Source organism: Mustela lutreola, chromosome 14 (assembly GCF_030435805.1).
Source record: "Mustela lutreola isolate mMusLut2 chromosome 14, mMusLut2.pri, whole genome shotgun sequence".
Lineage (NCBI taxonomy): Eukaryota > Metazoa > Chordata > Mammalia > Carnivora > Mustelidae > Mustela > Mustela lutreola.
In genome coordinates, this window is record NC_081303.1 from 43,278,145 (window position 1) to 43,291,676 (window position 13,532).

At 45.9% G+C, this 13,532-nt stretch overlaps 1 protein-coding gene and 2 long non-coding RNA genes across 3 annotated transcripts in view; 2 read left to right on the plus strand and 1 right to left on the minus strand.

Moving 5' to 3' along the window:
- LOC131814661 (uncharacterized) overlaps window positions 1-4,291 on the plus strand; it is a 99,754-nt gene extending 95,463 nt beyond the window's left edge. The window contains exon 3 of the long non-coding RNA XR_009347413.1: window positions 2,738-4,291. This is a non-coding gene — a long non-coding RNA (uncharacterized LOC131814661). The remainder of the gene's footprint in view (window positions 1-2,737) is intronic.
- The window catches only part of LOC131814662 (uncharacterized), a 60,170-nt gene extending 54,235 nt beyond the window's left edge, over window positions 1-5,935 (minus strand). The window contains exons 1-2 of the long non-coding RNA XR_009347414.1: window positions 5,833-5,935; window positions 4,966-5,063 (exon numbers count right to left, since the gene is read on the minus strand). This is a non-coding gene — a long non-coding RNA (uncharacterized LOC131814662). The remainder of the gene's footprint in view (window positions 1-4,965; window positions 5,064-5,832) is intronic.
- Window positions 5,936-9,941: 4,006 nt separating this feature from the next.
- CFHR5 (complement factor H related 5) overlaps window positions 9,942-13,532 on the plus strand; it is a 28,630-nt gene continuing 25,039 nt past the window's right edge. Inside the window, exons 1-2 of the mRNA XM_059145830.1 lie at window positions 9,942-10,119; window positions 13,100-13,297. Of these exons, the coding sequence (XP_059001813.1) occupies window positions 10,062-10,119; window positions 13,100-13,297 (256 nt within the window). The 5' untranslated portion in view covers window positions 9,942-10,061. The remainder of the gene's footprint in view (window positions 10,120-13,099; window positions 13,298-13,532) is intronic.

Here is a 13,532-nt window from a genome sequence, read left to right on the forward strand (position 1 = left end):
AAGTGGGAAGGTGGATGACAGTTTTTGATCGACACAGGCACCACCTGTTCTGTGTTAATTATTTGATTAATAAAATTATCCTCCATGAAATTAACAGGAGTATCAGGAGAACCTTTGCAAAGATGGTTCTTCCAACCCCTAGGTTGTCAAGTTGGAAAAACTTATCTGCAGCATAGTTTTTTGTATAAGCCTCAGTGTCCCACTCCACTATTCAGAAGGGACCTGCTGAATGAGCTCAATACTCACATCACTTTTTTGTCTGCATGAAGAGATAACAAAGTACTACCAGAGCAATGTGAGCATTCCAGGCAATATTACAGTAAGGACAGGAACAGCCAATGGTCGTGTCAGAAGAGATTCTACAAAAGGTAAACCCCAATGCAGGCAGATGGGATGACTGGAGGGGCAAAAACCGTAGCACGCATTCAGGTGAGGTTTTGCCTAAGGCAAAGATTCCAAACCTAAAACAGTGTTCCCTAAGAGAACATCTTACGTGAGATTTGTAGACTCTGGCGATTGCCTTTTTAAAACAGGACTAATTCAGTCCTGTCCCTTACTTCTAACACTGCAATCTTGCTGGTTTAGAAGACCGCACAAAAGAATATTACTTTGCCCAAGACCTCAGAGCAATTAGACAAATAATGGAAAATGGTCACCTGGTGGTACCTAACCCTTGCACCTTGCTCATCACCTTGTCTGGAGTTCTTCACTGGTTCACTGGATTCTTAAAGGAGGTGTTTCTCTGTGTGCCTCGAAGTCCAGAATCTCAAGAACTATTGACCTTTGAATGGGAAGACTTGAACACGAGATTAAGCAGCAGTAATGCTGAACTGTACTCCCCCAAGGATTTAAGAATGTCCTTCTTTTGGTGAGGTTCTGGCTAAAGATCTCTGAGAACTTCTGCTCAGAGAGGGTACCTTGCTTCAATAGGTGGCTGACATTTTGATAGCCAGTAGGACCAGAGACTAAAGATGATTTGACTCACAACTTTTTAGCTGATTGCGGATGAAATATCCAAAAAAGGGGGGCAAATTTCTCAACTCTCTGTGAAATATTTGTTGTTTGAATGGTCTTCTCAGGGGCATAGAAGTTTCCTTCCTGATAGGGGAAGAGTTATTAGCCAGGACTGTGTTACCCACTATCCAGAGACAACTGTGGAGATTTTTAGATACTTCCATATCTAGATTTTCTACTTTGGCTTCACAGCGAAGCCCTTCTATGAAGCCATCAACTGAAGAAACAATGAACTCTGTAATTGGACAGGATAATGTCACCAGGCATTCCACATCATTAAAAATTTTTGTTAAAGGCACCAGCATTGGGACTTCCAGACCTAAGAAAGCTTTTTGACTTGTCCATTCATGAAAGACTTGGTAACTTTACATGAGAACAAGTTGCGTATTTTTAAAAAATGGATATGGTGACAGGGGAATTCTGGGCTCAGACTGGTTTTCAGGCTTATTTTCACAGATTCTCTCAGGCATTAATTAAAGTGGATATATTAAAGGACTAATTAAGTGGATATACCCATATGCATCATACCAGTTATTAGATCTGGAATGACAAAATGTGCATGGTGTTGTTTCAAGGTGGTCAAACAAAGAACTAATATCCTAGTTATGCTAAATGAACATGCAGAACCAGGAACAAGAATATACTTCCAAGTTAAGTAAAAAATAATTTCATTCCTCAAGCCCTAAACTGTGCCCCTAAAATCAGCAGGAAGTAGCCAGAGTGGTCGTCTTCCCAATCCCTCAAGACTGGAAAATGATCAAATGATAGAGGGGACTAAAACCAATATGCTGAGTTAAAGAACGCGTGGCTGTTCCACCCTAAGGAAACTCTGGATAACCCGATTGATTTATGAGTTTGTTTTGCAGAAGTTGACTGACCACCAGTAAGACTAGCTAAGACTAGAGCAAACTGGGAAGAATTCTTGCAGCTGTACAGACGGGTTCAAGAGTGAATGAAATCAACTTTTGTGATGACACACTCTGAGATCTCCCCCATCATCATGCTTACTCTAACATTTAATGAACATGTGTCCCATGAAAAGACAGGATTCCTAGATTCCCATAACCAGAAAGGAGGAGGCCTCCCTTTTCCCATATAACCAATTAACATATTCCAATCAACCTACACACATCCTCACCCCTTATACTTAAATACACCTAATTTCCACCCTTTGGGGAGGCAGATTTGAGAAATTTTCTCCCATCTTCTTGCTTGGCACCTTGCAATAAAACCCCTTTTCTCTACCACAAAACCAGCATCAGTGTTTGGCTTCATGTACATTGAGAAATGGGCCCTTGTCCAGTAACAAAAACGATGGTGTAGTGAAGACCGTGTCTGTGGTCTCCCATGAAAATATAAGAGGTCTCCAGTCTCTGACCCCCTAAGCTATTTCACCAGGCAGGCACTACTAGAACGGGACTTTTCCAGGGCTAAGGAGCAACAAAGTTAAGATGACAAAGGTCCCCTTTGGGCAGCAACCTCTTGTGACAACTCCCTTGGCATTGGTGGACAGAGTGCTGCTTACAACCTCTTGCTTCAGAACCCCGGTCTATTCAATTGACCAGCAAGGTATATCCAAGTAAGTGAACTCTCTGAATGGTGGAGACAAACAGAATGTTCTCGCTGGTCACAGAATCAAGCTCTTGGGACATAGAACAAGATGAAAGGAAAAACTTCATCTGTTTTTTTCGTTGTTGTTTTGTTTTGTTTTGTTTTTTACAAGGGGAACCCACATCAAAGTTTGTCCAAACAGACCCCAGTTGGAGAAGAATCGTGAACACACCAGTCTATGAGCCCGACTTGAACAGCAGGCTGGTAAGGCCCAGGGTGACATTCTTTCCCCTTAGTGACTCCTATTTATGACAGATGATACGAGATAAGGGAAAGCATTGACCACCTCAGGAAGGACATGATTAGTCAAACCAAGACTATTCTACCAAATTTACTAGATTTTCCAAGTCCAAGCAACCGATTCCACAAATATTTTCTCCAGCTGATCTAAATTTAGAAAGAGAAAAAGGACTCTCACCACTTGCAGGTACATTAGTTACCCCCCCCATCCCCCACCCCCTCTCTGCTGCACTTCTGTTCAGCCAGGGACGTTCACCCTGCCCATCACACCAAGTTTTGCAGAGGCAAAATATTTCTGTACTCTTCAACATTCTCCTAGTGGCCTAAGAGTTAAATTGCCGTAAGATAGATTAACAGGAGAAAGAAGCAGAATTTTGTGTGTACAGAGGCCAGATACTAAAAGTGAGACTCAAATGACTAACACAGGCTGCTGAGAGTCCACACCCTGACACCACCTCTCCTGCACTCGCCCTGTTACAGGGTCCTGGCTAACCTGACCTGTCCTCTCGCCAGTGCAGTGCGTGTGTGGTCAGCTCCACTCCAGCCCCTCGGGGTTTGCCGGGGCCCTGCAGCTCTGGGGAGCCATGGCCCACTCCCAGACACCCGCATGGGTTTAGTGGGGATGGGACGAGCCCCAAACATCACCCTGAGGTAGCAGCTACAATCTGGGGACAGTCCCTTCACATTTGAACTTGCTGTCCGAGTGGATCCAAGGCTTTTCCTTCCCTCAAGGCTCTCAACAGTCTCTTGTTAGATGATACCTGGAAAGCACTCCTGGCCCTGTACTGCAGCAGTCCAGTGACCTCAAGCTCTGCCTCGGAGGGGACAGTGCCTGTGGGGAAGGATAGGGATTGCAAGTACCCACATATCTTGTTCTTAAGAGCCACTCTTCTAATCCAGCCTCCCAAGACCAGCACTCTGTTGCAGGTCCCTGGCTACACGTGCGGTTCATACCCCCGAGGCAGGTGAGGACCTCCAAGGAAAGGAAGTGGTACCAGACACCAGTACCTGCCTAGGCTACAGGTACTGTGTGCCCACCACGAAATCTCACCCTGGGGCCGCAGCAGCAAACTGGCCACCATCACTCTCCATTTGCACTTCCTGCCTGCAGGGGTTCTGGGCTGCTCCAGCCACCAGGATTCCCAGGTGCCTCTTATTAGGTAACACCCCTTGAGAAAGCCCCGCCCCACCCAGGCAAGGCAGACAGGTATCCTCCAGCTTGGTCTTCAAAGGAAGCCTGATATTTGCTTAAGTTACAGTCTGAATTGAGGCACATGCCTTTGTCCACCCCATCCTATTCCTTGAGATGGCCCACCTGGATCCATACCCTACCCCAGGTTCCTGGGCTACCTTGAACTACTTTGACCTTGTGCAGGCAGTTCATTCCCCTCAGATGGCCTGAAGCAGCTGGGGCCCCTCCAGACTAATGGCGCAGGGCCCAGCCCCCAAATCACGAGGAAGCAGAAGCTGCAGATTGGCCACCATCAGTCTTGATTTGAACTTGCTGCCTGTAAGGGTTCCAGGGTTTGCCAACAACCAGGACTCCCAGGTATCTCTTATTCGATGATAGATACCCAAGCTAGCCTGCTCAGCCTTGCCCTAAGACAGGAGGGCAGTATCCTCGGATACTGGCTCCTGAAGCTGGGTCCAGTATCCAACCACCTGCATAGCCTCAGGGACAAAGGAGCCCAACTCTGAAAATCTTTCCAAGACAGTAGCTTTAAATTGCTCCAAGTTGCCCTCAAATTGATCTGAAACAGCCATAGAAAGGGGCAAAAGTCCATCCTCATGTTGACTCGCTGCATGCTGAAGTCCTGGGCTTCTGTGTCCATCAAAGTTACCAGGAGTCTCTTATGGTAGGATAACCCTGCCAGCCCATTGATCTAGCCGTGCAAGGGACTCCAGACTCCTCAAAGTCTGACTTCACCGGAATATGCATGTTCATCTCAATTACAATCGTGTAGGTTGGGGCTTGGAATTAGGCAGATGACTTGTAACCCCAAGAGCCTGTTCCTATGAACCCTACTACTTACAAGACTTGCTCTGGTCCTGGTCTCTGGCTACCTTGACCTGCACGGACCACACATACACAGCACATACCCTGTAAGCTGGCCGCTGGCAGACCTGATACTCCAAGCCTGTGAAAATCCAGCCAGGCCCCAACCACCTGCAGAGCCTCCGGCATGGACGGAGCCCACCTTTCAAAAAAAAAAAAATCACACTGAGCCCATAGCTACAATGGTTGACAAACACCCCCATGTGGCCTTGCTGCCTGAGGGGTCCCAGGTTTAACCAGCAAATATTTCCAGGTGTCTTTTATTGGAGGGGACCCTGGCCCTGCTGCTGCCCCCCCCCCCCCCCGGCAAGGCAGTTCAGACATAGCCTGTCCCTGTGACCTGGCCTCACAGGGCAGTTGTATTTTTCCAGATCCCTGACTGCCCTGGCCTGTGCACGTGCAGTACATACCCCATCAGCTGCCCTTTGGCTGCTGGGCCCTCCTGGCCCGTGGAGCAAATGTCCAGAGCCAGCCACTGGCATAGCCTCAAAAATGGAGAGAGCCAGCTCCCCCCAAATCAAAAATCACTCTGAGCTGCTGAAATGAGAGACAGTCCTTTGTGGCCTTACTGTCTCCTGAGGTCCGAGTTTCTGCCTCCACCACCGTTCCCCGGTGTCTCTCATTGGGGGGGTACTCCAGATCTCTCAAGGACTGCCTTTGGTGAGAATACGAACAATGCCGTAGGGCAGGGTTTGGAATTAGGCACATGCTTTGTAATTTTAAGAACCTGCTCCCCTGACCTGACATCTCCAGATGCTCGCCCTGTTCCAGGTCTCCAGCTTCCCTGACCTACACCCGCAGCCACACACACATCCCGTAAGCCAATCTTGGGCAGACCCAGTCCTCAGAGCCTGTGAAACGCTGGCCAGGCCCCCACCACTTACATAGTGACCGGCGAAAAGGGAGCTCACCTTATGAAAATTGCTTCTAGTGGACCCCTACTAATGGGAGACAGTTCCCGTGTGGACGTGACTCTGGATGGGGTCTTGAGCTTCTTTAGGAACCAGGATCCCCCGATGTCTCCAAATGGAAGACAACCCGTCCTATGGGTCTGGTTTTTCCCAAGCGAGGCTGTTGAAAAACCTCCAAGTCTTCCCTGGTTTAGATCCCAGGCCAATTTAACCTGGGAGGGAGAACCGCGCATGCGCTTTTGGCACGCCACAGTTGGCCTTGGGCTGCAGGGGGCACTCCAGGCCTATGGAACCCCAGCCTGAATTCAGGCACCTGAATGACCTCAGGATGGAGGGAGCCCCACCCCCTGATAATCCTTGTGAGGAAGCAATCTGCATTGCTTCCATTTGCATTGGCTTCCTGATGGGTTTGCCAACAATCAAGACTCCCAGGTATCTCTTATTAGATGATAGGATACCCAGGCTGGCCTACTCAGCCTTGCCCTAAGACAGGAGGGCAGTATCCAACCACCTACATAGCCTCCAGGACAAAGGAGGCCAACCCTGAAAATCTTTCTAAGGCAGCAGCCTTAGATACCCTGATGAGATGTCAAGCTTCTCAACCATCGTGGCTTCTCAGGTGTTTCTTGGGGGTCTTCCGGTCATCTAACCTAGCCCTGCCCAGGCAAGGCCGATCTTATTTCTGCAGCTCCGCCTTCAGGGGGAATATATGCATTTGTGGAGCTTAAACCTTGGAATTAGGCAGATGCCAGGTTCCCTAATGACCGCCTCCTGTGACTGGCCTCACCGGACATTACTCAGGTCAAGGTCCCTGACCGCCCTGACCTGCATGGCCCACATATATGTGGTCTACACCATGTCAGCCAGCCCTTGGCTTTTGGGGCCCTCAGAGGCCTGCAGAGCTCAAGCCGGTCCTCAAATACTTCCTAGCTGCCGGGGTGTGGAGAGCCTGAAATCCTTCCTGAGGCTTCAGCTTGACCTGTTGACAGCTCATTCCCATTGGAAGCAGCTGCCCAGTGGCTTCTCCAGAATCAAGGATCCCAGGTGTCTCTTATTACACATTTCTCAGCCACCCCTTCCTGCCCCACTGAGGCAAGGCACTGTGGATTCTTCCAGCTCTTCCTTCAGGGAGAATATATGCCATTTTGTCTGTTAAGCCTTGATATACCAGATGCTCGGGAACCCAGCTGCCCCGTCCTATGACCCAGCTTCAGCCAACATCGCCCAGTTCCAGGTCCCTGGTTACACTGGCTACTCGGACTCACGGGGCCTGTGCTTCCATGGTCCATATTCTGTCAGTTGGCTTCCGGCTGTCACGGCCTTCTATGCCTGTGGAGGTCAGGTGGGGGTCCCCATATGCCTGCTGGCTTGCAGGGTAGACAAAGCCCACCCCCCTACTAAAATCATGCTGGGGCTCCAGCTTCAACTAGAGGCAGCAAGGCCCATTTGGACCAGCTGCCTGTTGGGTGTTTGGCTTCTCCAGCAACCAGGGGGCGTCTCTTACTGGAGGAAGCACAGCCTCTGTACAACCCACGCAGGGCAAGGCAATCAGGACGACTCTAGCTAGGCCTGCAGAGGGAATATTTACATTTGCATAGGTTGGGGCTTAGAATTAGATTTTTTGCACCCCAAGAGCATGTTCCTGGGACCAGGTATCTCTGGATGCTTGTTCTCCTTTTCCAGGTCTCTGGCTACCCTTACCTCGGGGGAGTGCACACGGACAGTATGTACCCCAAAAGTCGGCTTTGGATAGACCTTGCCCTCCAAGCTTGTGAAATTTAGGCCTCCACTGCCAGCATCACCCCTGGTGGAGAGCGAGCCCATAGGTGTGAAAGGGTGACAGGTGGTCATCATGCAGACTTGCTGCCTGTGGGCTCCAGGCCTTCTGGGGGAATCAGGACTCCCCTGGGTCTCCATACTGCAGGCCACTTCCTAGTAAGGCAGTTGAAAAACCTCCAGCTCTGCTCCTGGGGGCATATTCCATAATGTAGGTAGGCCTTGTCCATTAGGCCGATACCCCGTACCCCCACTAGCTCTTCTCTGTGATGCTCATCAACTGCGGTGGCCCTGTTGCAAGTCTCCTTTTGGCCTCAACTGCCAGACCTGCTCACGCAGACTCTGTACCCTGCCACCCGGCCTTGGGTGGCAGGGGCACCCCAATGACCTCAATGTCCTCCGGGTAGAAGGAGCCCACCCCTGGGAAGTCTTTCTGAGGCCATAACTTTAACCTGGCAACAGGGTCTGAAAGACCCCTCTCCCCTTGCTAAAGGCTTGTCTAAGTAACCTATTATTCCCATATCCTGCACAAACAGGATGTCTGTGATCACCCGGTCTGTCAAAAGAAAAGACAAATGAGAAGTAGAATGTAACTGGGACTTTCCAGAGTGCTGACCCAAGGAACCACCAGAACGCCCTGACCCCAACGCCCAATCGTGCTTGATTCAAATTAATCAATCAGACTCCTGTAACCATGCATACCTGCTTCTGTAAGATTGCTTCCCGCTACCGCTTCCCGCCACCCCAACCCTTGCCTTATATAATCTGTTCCCCAACCTAGCCCGGCGCGCTCAGTCCACAAAGGCTGATGCGTCCGCAGGCGCCTGTGTAACCAATAAACCTCTTGCAACTTGCATCCAGTGGAGGCTTGGTGTCTGCTTCTTGGGTGCGGATCGAGGGTCTTTCAGGTCCTCATGTGGACCGACTGTCTGATGGGGTCTTGATCTTTATCAACAACCGGGGGCCCCCAGGTATCTCCTATTCAAGACTGCCCTGGTCAGCACTCCTGGTCCTACTCTGCCAATGCAGTGCAGATTCCCCCAGCTCTGCCCCTAATGTGCACATTTGTGTCGATCAGGCCTTGGAATTGGATGTCATTGCTCAGGTTTTATTTCTTTTTATTTTTTAGTCTAACTTCCTAGGAGTCATTCCTGAGTCAGCATAACTTAATTACATCAACCCAAAATGGGTCAGAGGTCATCCTTAAACACATCGACCCCCTAAACATCCTATGTTTTGTCTCTGAAACTCTGTGTGGTTTAGGAAGTGCTTTCAACATTCAGGGAGTGTGCAAGTCTGCTCCATGTTCAGCCAGGGACAAGCAGCTCCCAGGACCCTCTCTGATTTCTCTGGGCACAACTCTTGTATGTCAAGGGACTTCTGGACCACCAGCAGGAAGTATTATCTTAGTGGGGTCCTTTTGGTCTTTTTCCTCCAAATTTCCCTGTTAAATTTCCGGCCAGGCTGCCATTTTGTTTCTTGCCCCAACAGTATCCTGTAGAGACTTAGCCTTCCTGGATTGTTTCCCACTGTAATCTCTATTGTGTTCACCAGTGTCATTGGCTGTGGATGTTTTCCAAGATCATCTTTAATGTCATTCTACTCGAGCAGGACAGCAGAGCTGCTGGTCATAATGCCTGCCTACTCACGTGACCCACAGAGCGGGGCAGAGGTCAGAGAAGGAAGGGTGAGACTTACGGAGATTTCCTTTCATAAGCATTTCTTGACAGTATGTTCTTTGGCCAAATTACAGAAACTATAAATAGTTTTGGTTTTTCAAAATAATTTTGTCAAGCATTATTTCTGTCTTTTGAAGAGGGGATCTACCACAACCCTGTCCTAGCCATTCTTGCCAGTCCCACGTAAAGGAGTTTGAAATACACTTTGTTCAAAATTTCAGGAAGCATTATTTGACATAATTATTCTTGACTACACTTAAAAAATATCTACAAACCTATAATAACTATTAAGAGGGAATCTAATTCTTAGTGCCAGTTTGAAGAGGAATTTATAATAACTAAAGCTGGACATGGCTTTAGAATGAGGACGGACGAGCTACACTTGGTTGCCTTCTGAAACAGTTGACCTCCTGGCTATCGAGGAGAGAGACAAGAGCTTCATTTCTCCTCCCCAGGGGTCCATTTCTGAATGCTTCAAATTCAGAAACTTTGTGACGGCAGCAAGGAAGTTGCAAACCTATTATCCTGCTCAAATAAATATCAATAGGGGAATTTAGAGTCTTGATGTGAAAACACGAATAAGACACTATTTAGTTTTTTTCACATGACCCTCTGTGAACTTTGGTATTTACCAAAGCTATTTCATTACAACAGCTTCCTGGCAGTGCCCTGAAATTCAAAAGTCATGCATGTCACCCCAAATGAAAGCAGGACTTGGAGCAACACTACTGCTGTTGGGCCATTTCTAAACATATGTGCTTGGGATAATCTGCCATGCTGCTTTTAATTAATGTCATTATAATCTTCTGGATTTCTACTGCTGGGGTGCAAGGTAAGTTGAAAACATGAGAGCAGATCTGAATATTTAGTTCCTCTTTCATATGTTGGGTGTGTGTATGTGTGTGTATATGTGTGTGTGTAAATATGTTTTAAAATGAATAAATAGGGGCACCTGGGTGGCTCAGTGGGTTAAAGCCTCTGCCTTCGGCTTAGGTCATGATCCCAGGGTCCTGGGATGGAACCCTGTATCAGGTTCTCTGCTCGGCAGGGAGCCTGCTTCCTCCTCTCTCTCTGCCTGCCTCTGCCTGCTTGTGATCTCTGTCTGTCAAATAAATAAAATCTTAAAAAAAATAAAATGGATAAATAGGTAAGAACATTTTGAATAAAGTCTTATGATTTCTTTTTTTGGTCTTATGATTTATTTTATCAAAATGTTTTCTAATATGAAATTAAGAGAAAATAGAATGAAATTATTTTCTCTGTCCTCTAAGTTCCCAAGTGTGAAAGCCACCAAATACAACATTTGGAGAGGAATTACAGGATGAAAAAGCTACATATAATGATGTCCAAAGGGTCCAGTACCAGTGTATTTCTCCATAAATTCTGCAATGCCACTGGCCAGGAAAAGGATCCCAAGAAAATCTGGAAATTTTTGCATTTTCATAGATTTGCTAATTTTAAGTATTATTAAACTAGGAACATCCTTTTTCAATCTAACTGTCATTTAACAAAGGGAAATCTCTTTTAGTAAAACAGTACAGTATATTCTAATTTTTGTGAATAATAAACCAGTGAGATGTTAGTAAGTTTTTTGTTGTTGTTGTTGTTATTTGCTTTTTCTGAGCTCTTCAGTAAAGGTCAAAAGTGAAAAGAAATTGTCCATCCTTTGTTTATTAAAACTAGAAACCACATCTTACAATATTTTAAAAACTGTCTCATCTTATTTCATGTTGAGATAAAAATCATCATATCCAAATAATGGAAAACAAACCTCTAACAAGATCCAGGATGGCTGATTAGACCACAGGTAGAAGTGAAATTTCAGTCCTGCCTTTTATTGTTTGATTTCCAGAAGGGGTGTATTTTGCTATTTTGTTACTTGCTAATTTTTACATCTAATAGACATTCTTTGGGGGAAGTTTCTCTTTAATCCTAACATGAGAGAAAAATAGGAACAATACAAATGCTTTACTTTTAAGAGCCACCCTCATAAAAGTTATAAAACCTCCTTTCTATGGACTTGAAACTCCTTTTGTTTGATACTACTTTTAGCATTGAGATAGACTCACAGGAGAGCAATTAGCAGATAGGGATAAAAGTCCAACAGGCATTGCTTCGTCTCAATCAGAAATACCAAATTCTCTGGTTAGACTGGACGACCGTCTCACTGAAGAACTGTCTGGATGGGTGGATAGGTGTATTTGATTTTTTTTTTTAATCTGTGTATCTGGTATAGATTGTTTTAAACATCTGTTAGCAATGACATTAAGAGAGGATTTTGAAATGGGCAAAAAGCAGAGGAAAATAAGTATAAAAGTTGAGAATGATAAGTAGACTTTTTCCAACCCCTGACCTAGAAAAAGATACTCAAACTTCACACTCATCTCCCGGAGAACCGTCAAGTGAAGATCCATCCAGAAGTTGTGTAGATGTTAAATGACCTCCAAGTCTGTGTTGGACTAAGGCTTAGAGTCCTGTGAACAACTGGCCCCAGAGCAAAAACAGCATGTTATATAAAAACCCTGTTTGCTTGCCATGGTGAAATACTGATTGAGCACTGGATTAGGCTGTATCCTGCAGCAAGGAAGCTCAAAAAAAAAAAAAAAAAAAAAAAAGAAAGAAAAGAAAAGAAAAGAAAAAAAGAAAAGAAAACTCTGTGCTCCACCATAGCTTTGAGTATCGTTGGAGGAAAGCAAAATGTGTTAATAAGTAAACAGATTGCAAGACTATGTGTCCATGTACATTTGTTGTGGGGTGTGTGTGTGTGTGTGTGTGTGTGTGTGTATGTGTGTAGAAGGGTATGGCTCTATTTCATAGGAAAGGTAGTCATGAGCTTTTATCAGAATGTAGAGACGGGAGTCATCATCTCTTCCTTTTGGAGGGGGTGACTGGCTAAAGGAGGTCTGCCAAAAGAGGTTAAGGTTGAAAGCTAGCCCATTGCTGTGCACACAATGAATATCTTTGCTCAATGTGACAGAATGAGCATTGAAGGATAGGTAGAAGAGGGACAATCGGAGAATGGAAGGGATATTTTTCTGGATAACAAAGTGAGGTAGAAATGGATGGAAATCAAAGGCTGTAATTTGAGGGGAGGGCAAGGCTTATCTGGAAAAAAGAATTATGGGAGGTGCGACTCTCAATGTTATAAGGGTCTTTTTTTCCTGCACGTTCTCCAAAACTACCACGGGTCAAATTGTAAACAGATAAGTTAGCTCAGGTTTTGCAGGTTAAATGTCATGGGAATCACTTTTGTGCCACATGCAAAGTCACCTCTAGACAAATGCACGAGAGAATTTCCCGAGGTAATTGGTGAGCTGAATTTTTGGAAGTTGTTTTCTTTACTCACATAAGGAGAAAACAAAACTTCTTCATCCTCACGGCACCAGGAAAAACCAGACAGCACTGAGACTGAATCAGAACAGAGAAAGGAAAGGCCCCAGGGAGCCCACACGATGCTGTTCCTACCTGGCAGCCCCTAGTGTGGACCCAAGCCCGCCGCTGCCTGCTCCCTTCTGCCGATGCTCATAGATGGTTGTGTGGGATTTTCTTCTCAAAGTTACTGCGGAAAAGATTTTTATTCCACGTGACTCCAAACATAAATTTCATGTTCATTGACAATGGGCTTTTCAAATACTCTTGTACTCTTAATTCGAGATCGTTTTTTTGTTCTTGATGATGAGTACACTGGAAGGCATGTAGAGTAGAGGAAACTGAGCTGCATGGCAGAAAAAAAAATCAAAAAGGTGATTAAAATATGACTTAATGATTCACTGATGTGGGTTAATTCTTCAGTTTTGTTTCATTTTTCCCAGCCTCTTCCTACTGTAATTACCCAAAAATAAACCACGGAATTATATATGGTAGAGAGCGCTCGGAGGAACATTCCCTGGTTCCTGTTGGGGAAATTTATTATTATTCTTGTGAATATAATTTTGCATCTCCTTCACGATCCTTTTGGACTCGCATCATCTGCACAGAGGAAGGATGGTCACCAACACCCAGGTGTCTCGGTGAGTAAATATCTTGCACAGCAGATGTGGCTGAACCATTCGGTAGTTAGACGCGGCCGAGATGTCTCGGCAGACGGTCCCAGGGATCAGGATTAGCCAGCGAAGATGAGAAACGCAGTCCTTTCTTGAGAGGCCTTTTCTGAAAAGCAAATGAAGAATAAATATGTGAAGTTTCTTGTGTTACCTAGAAGTGCTTTATGTATTTTAATTTTAAAAACTGAAGATTTATATATTT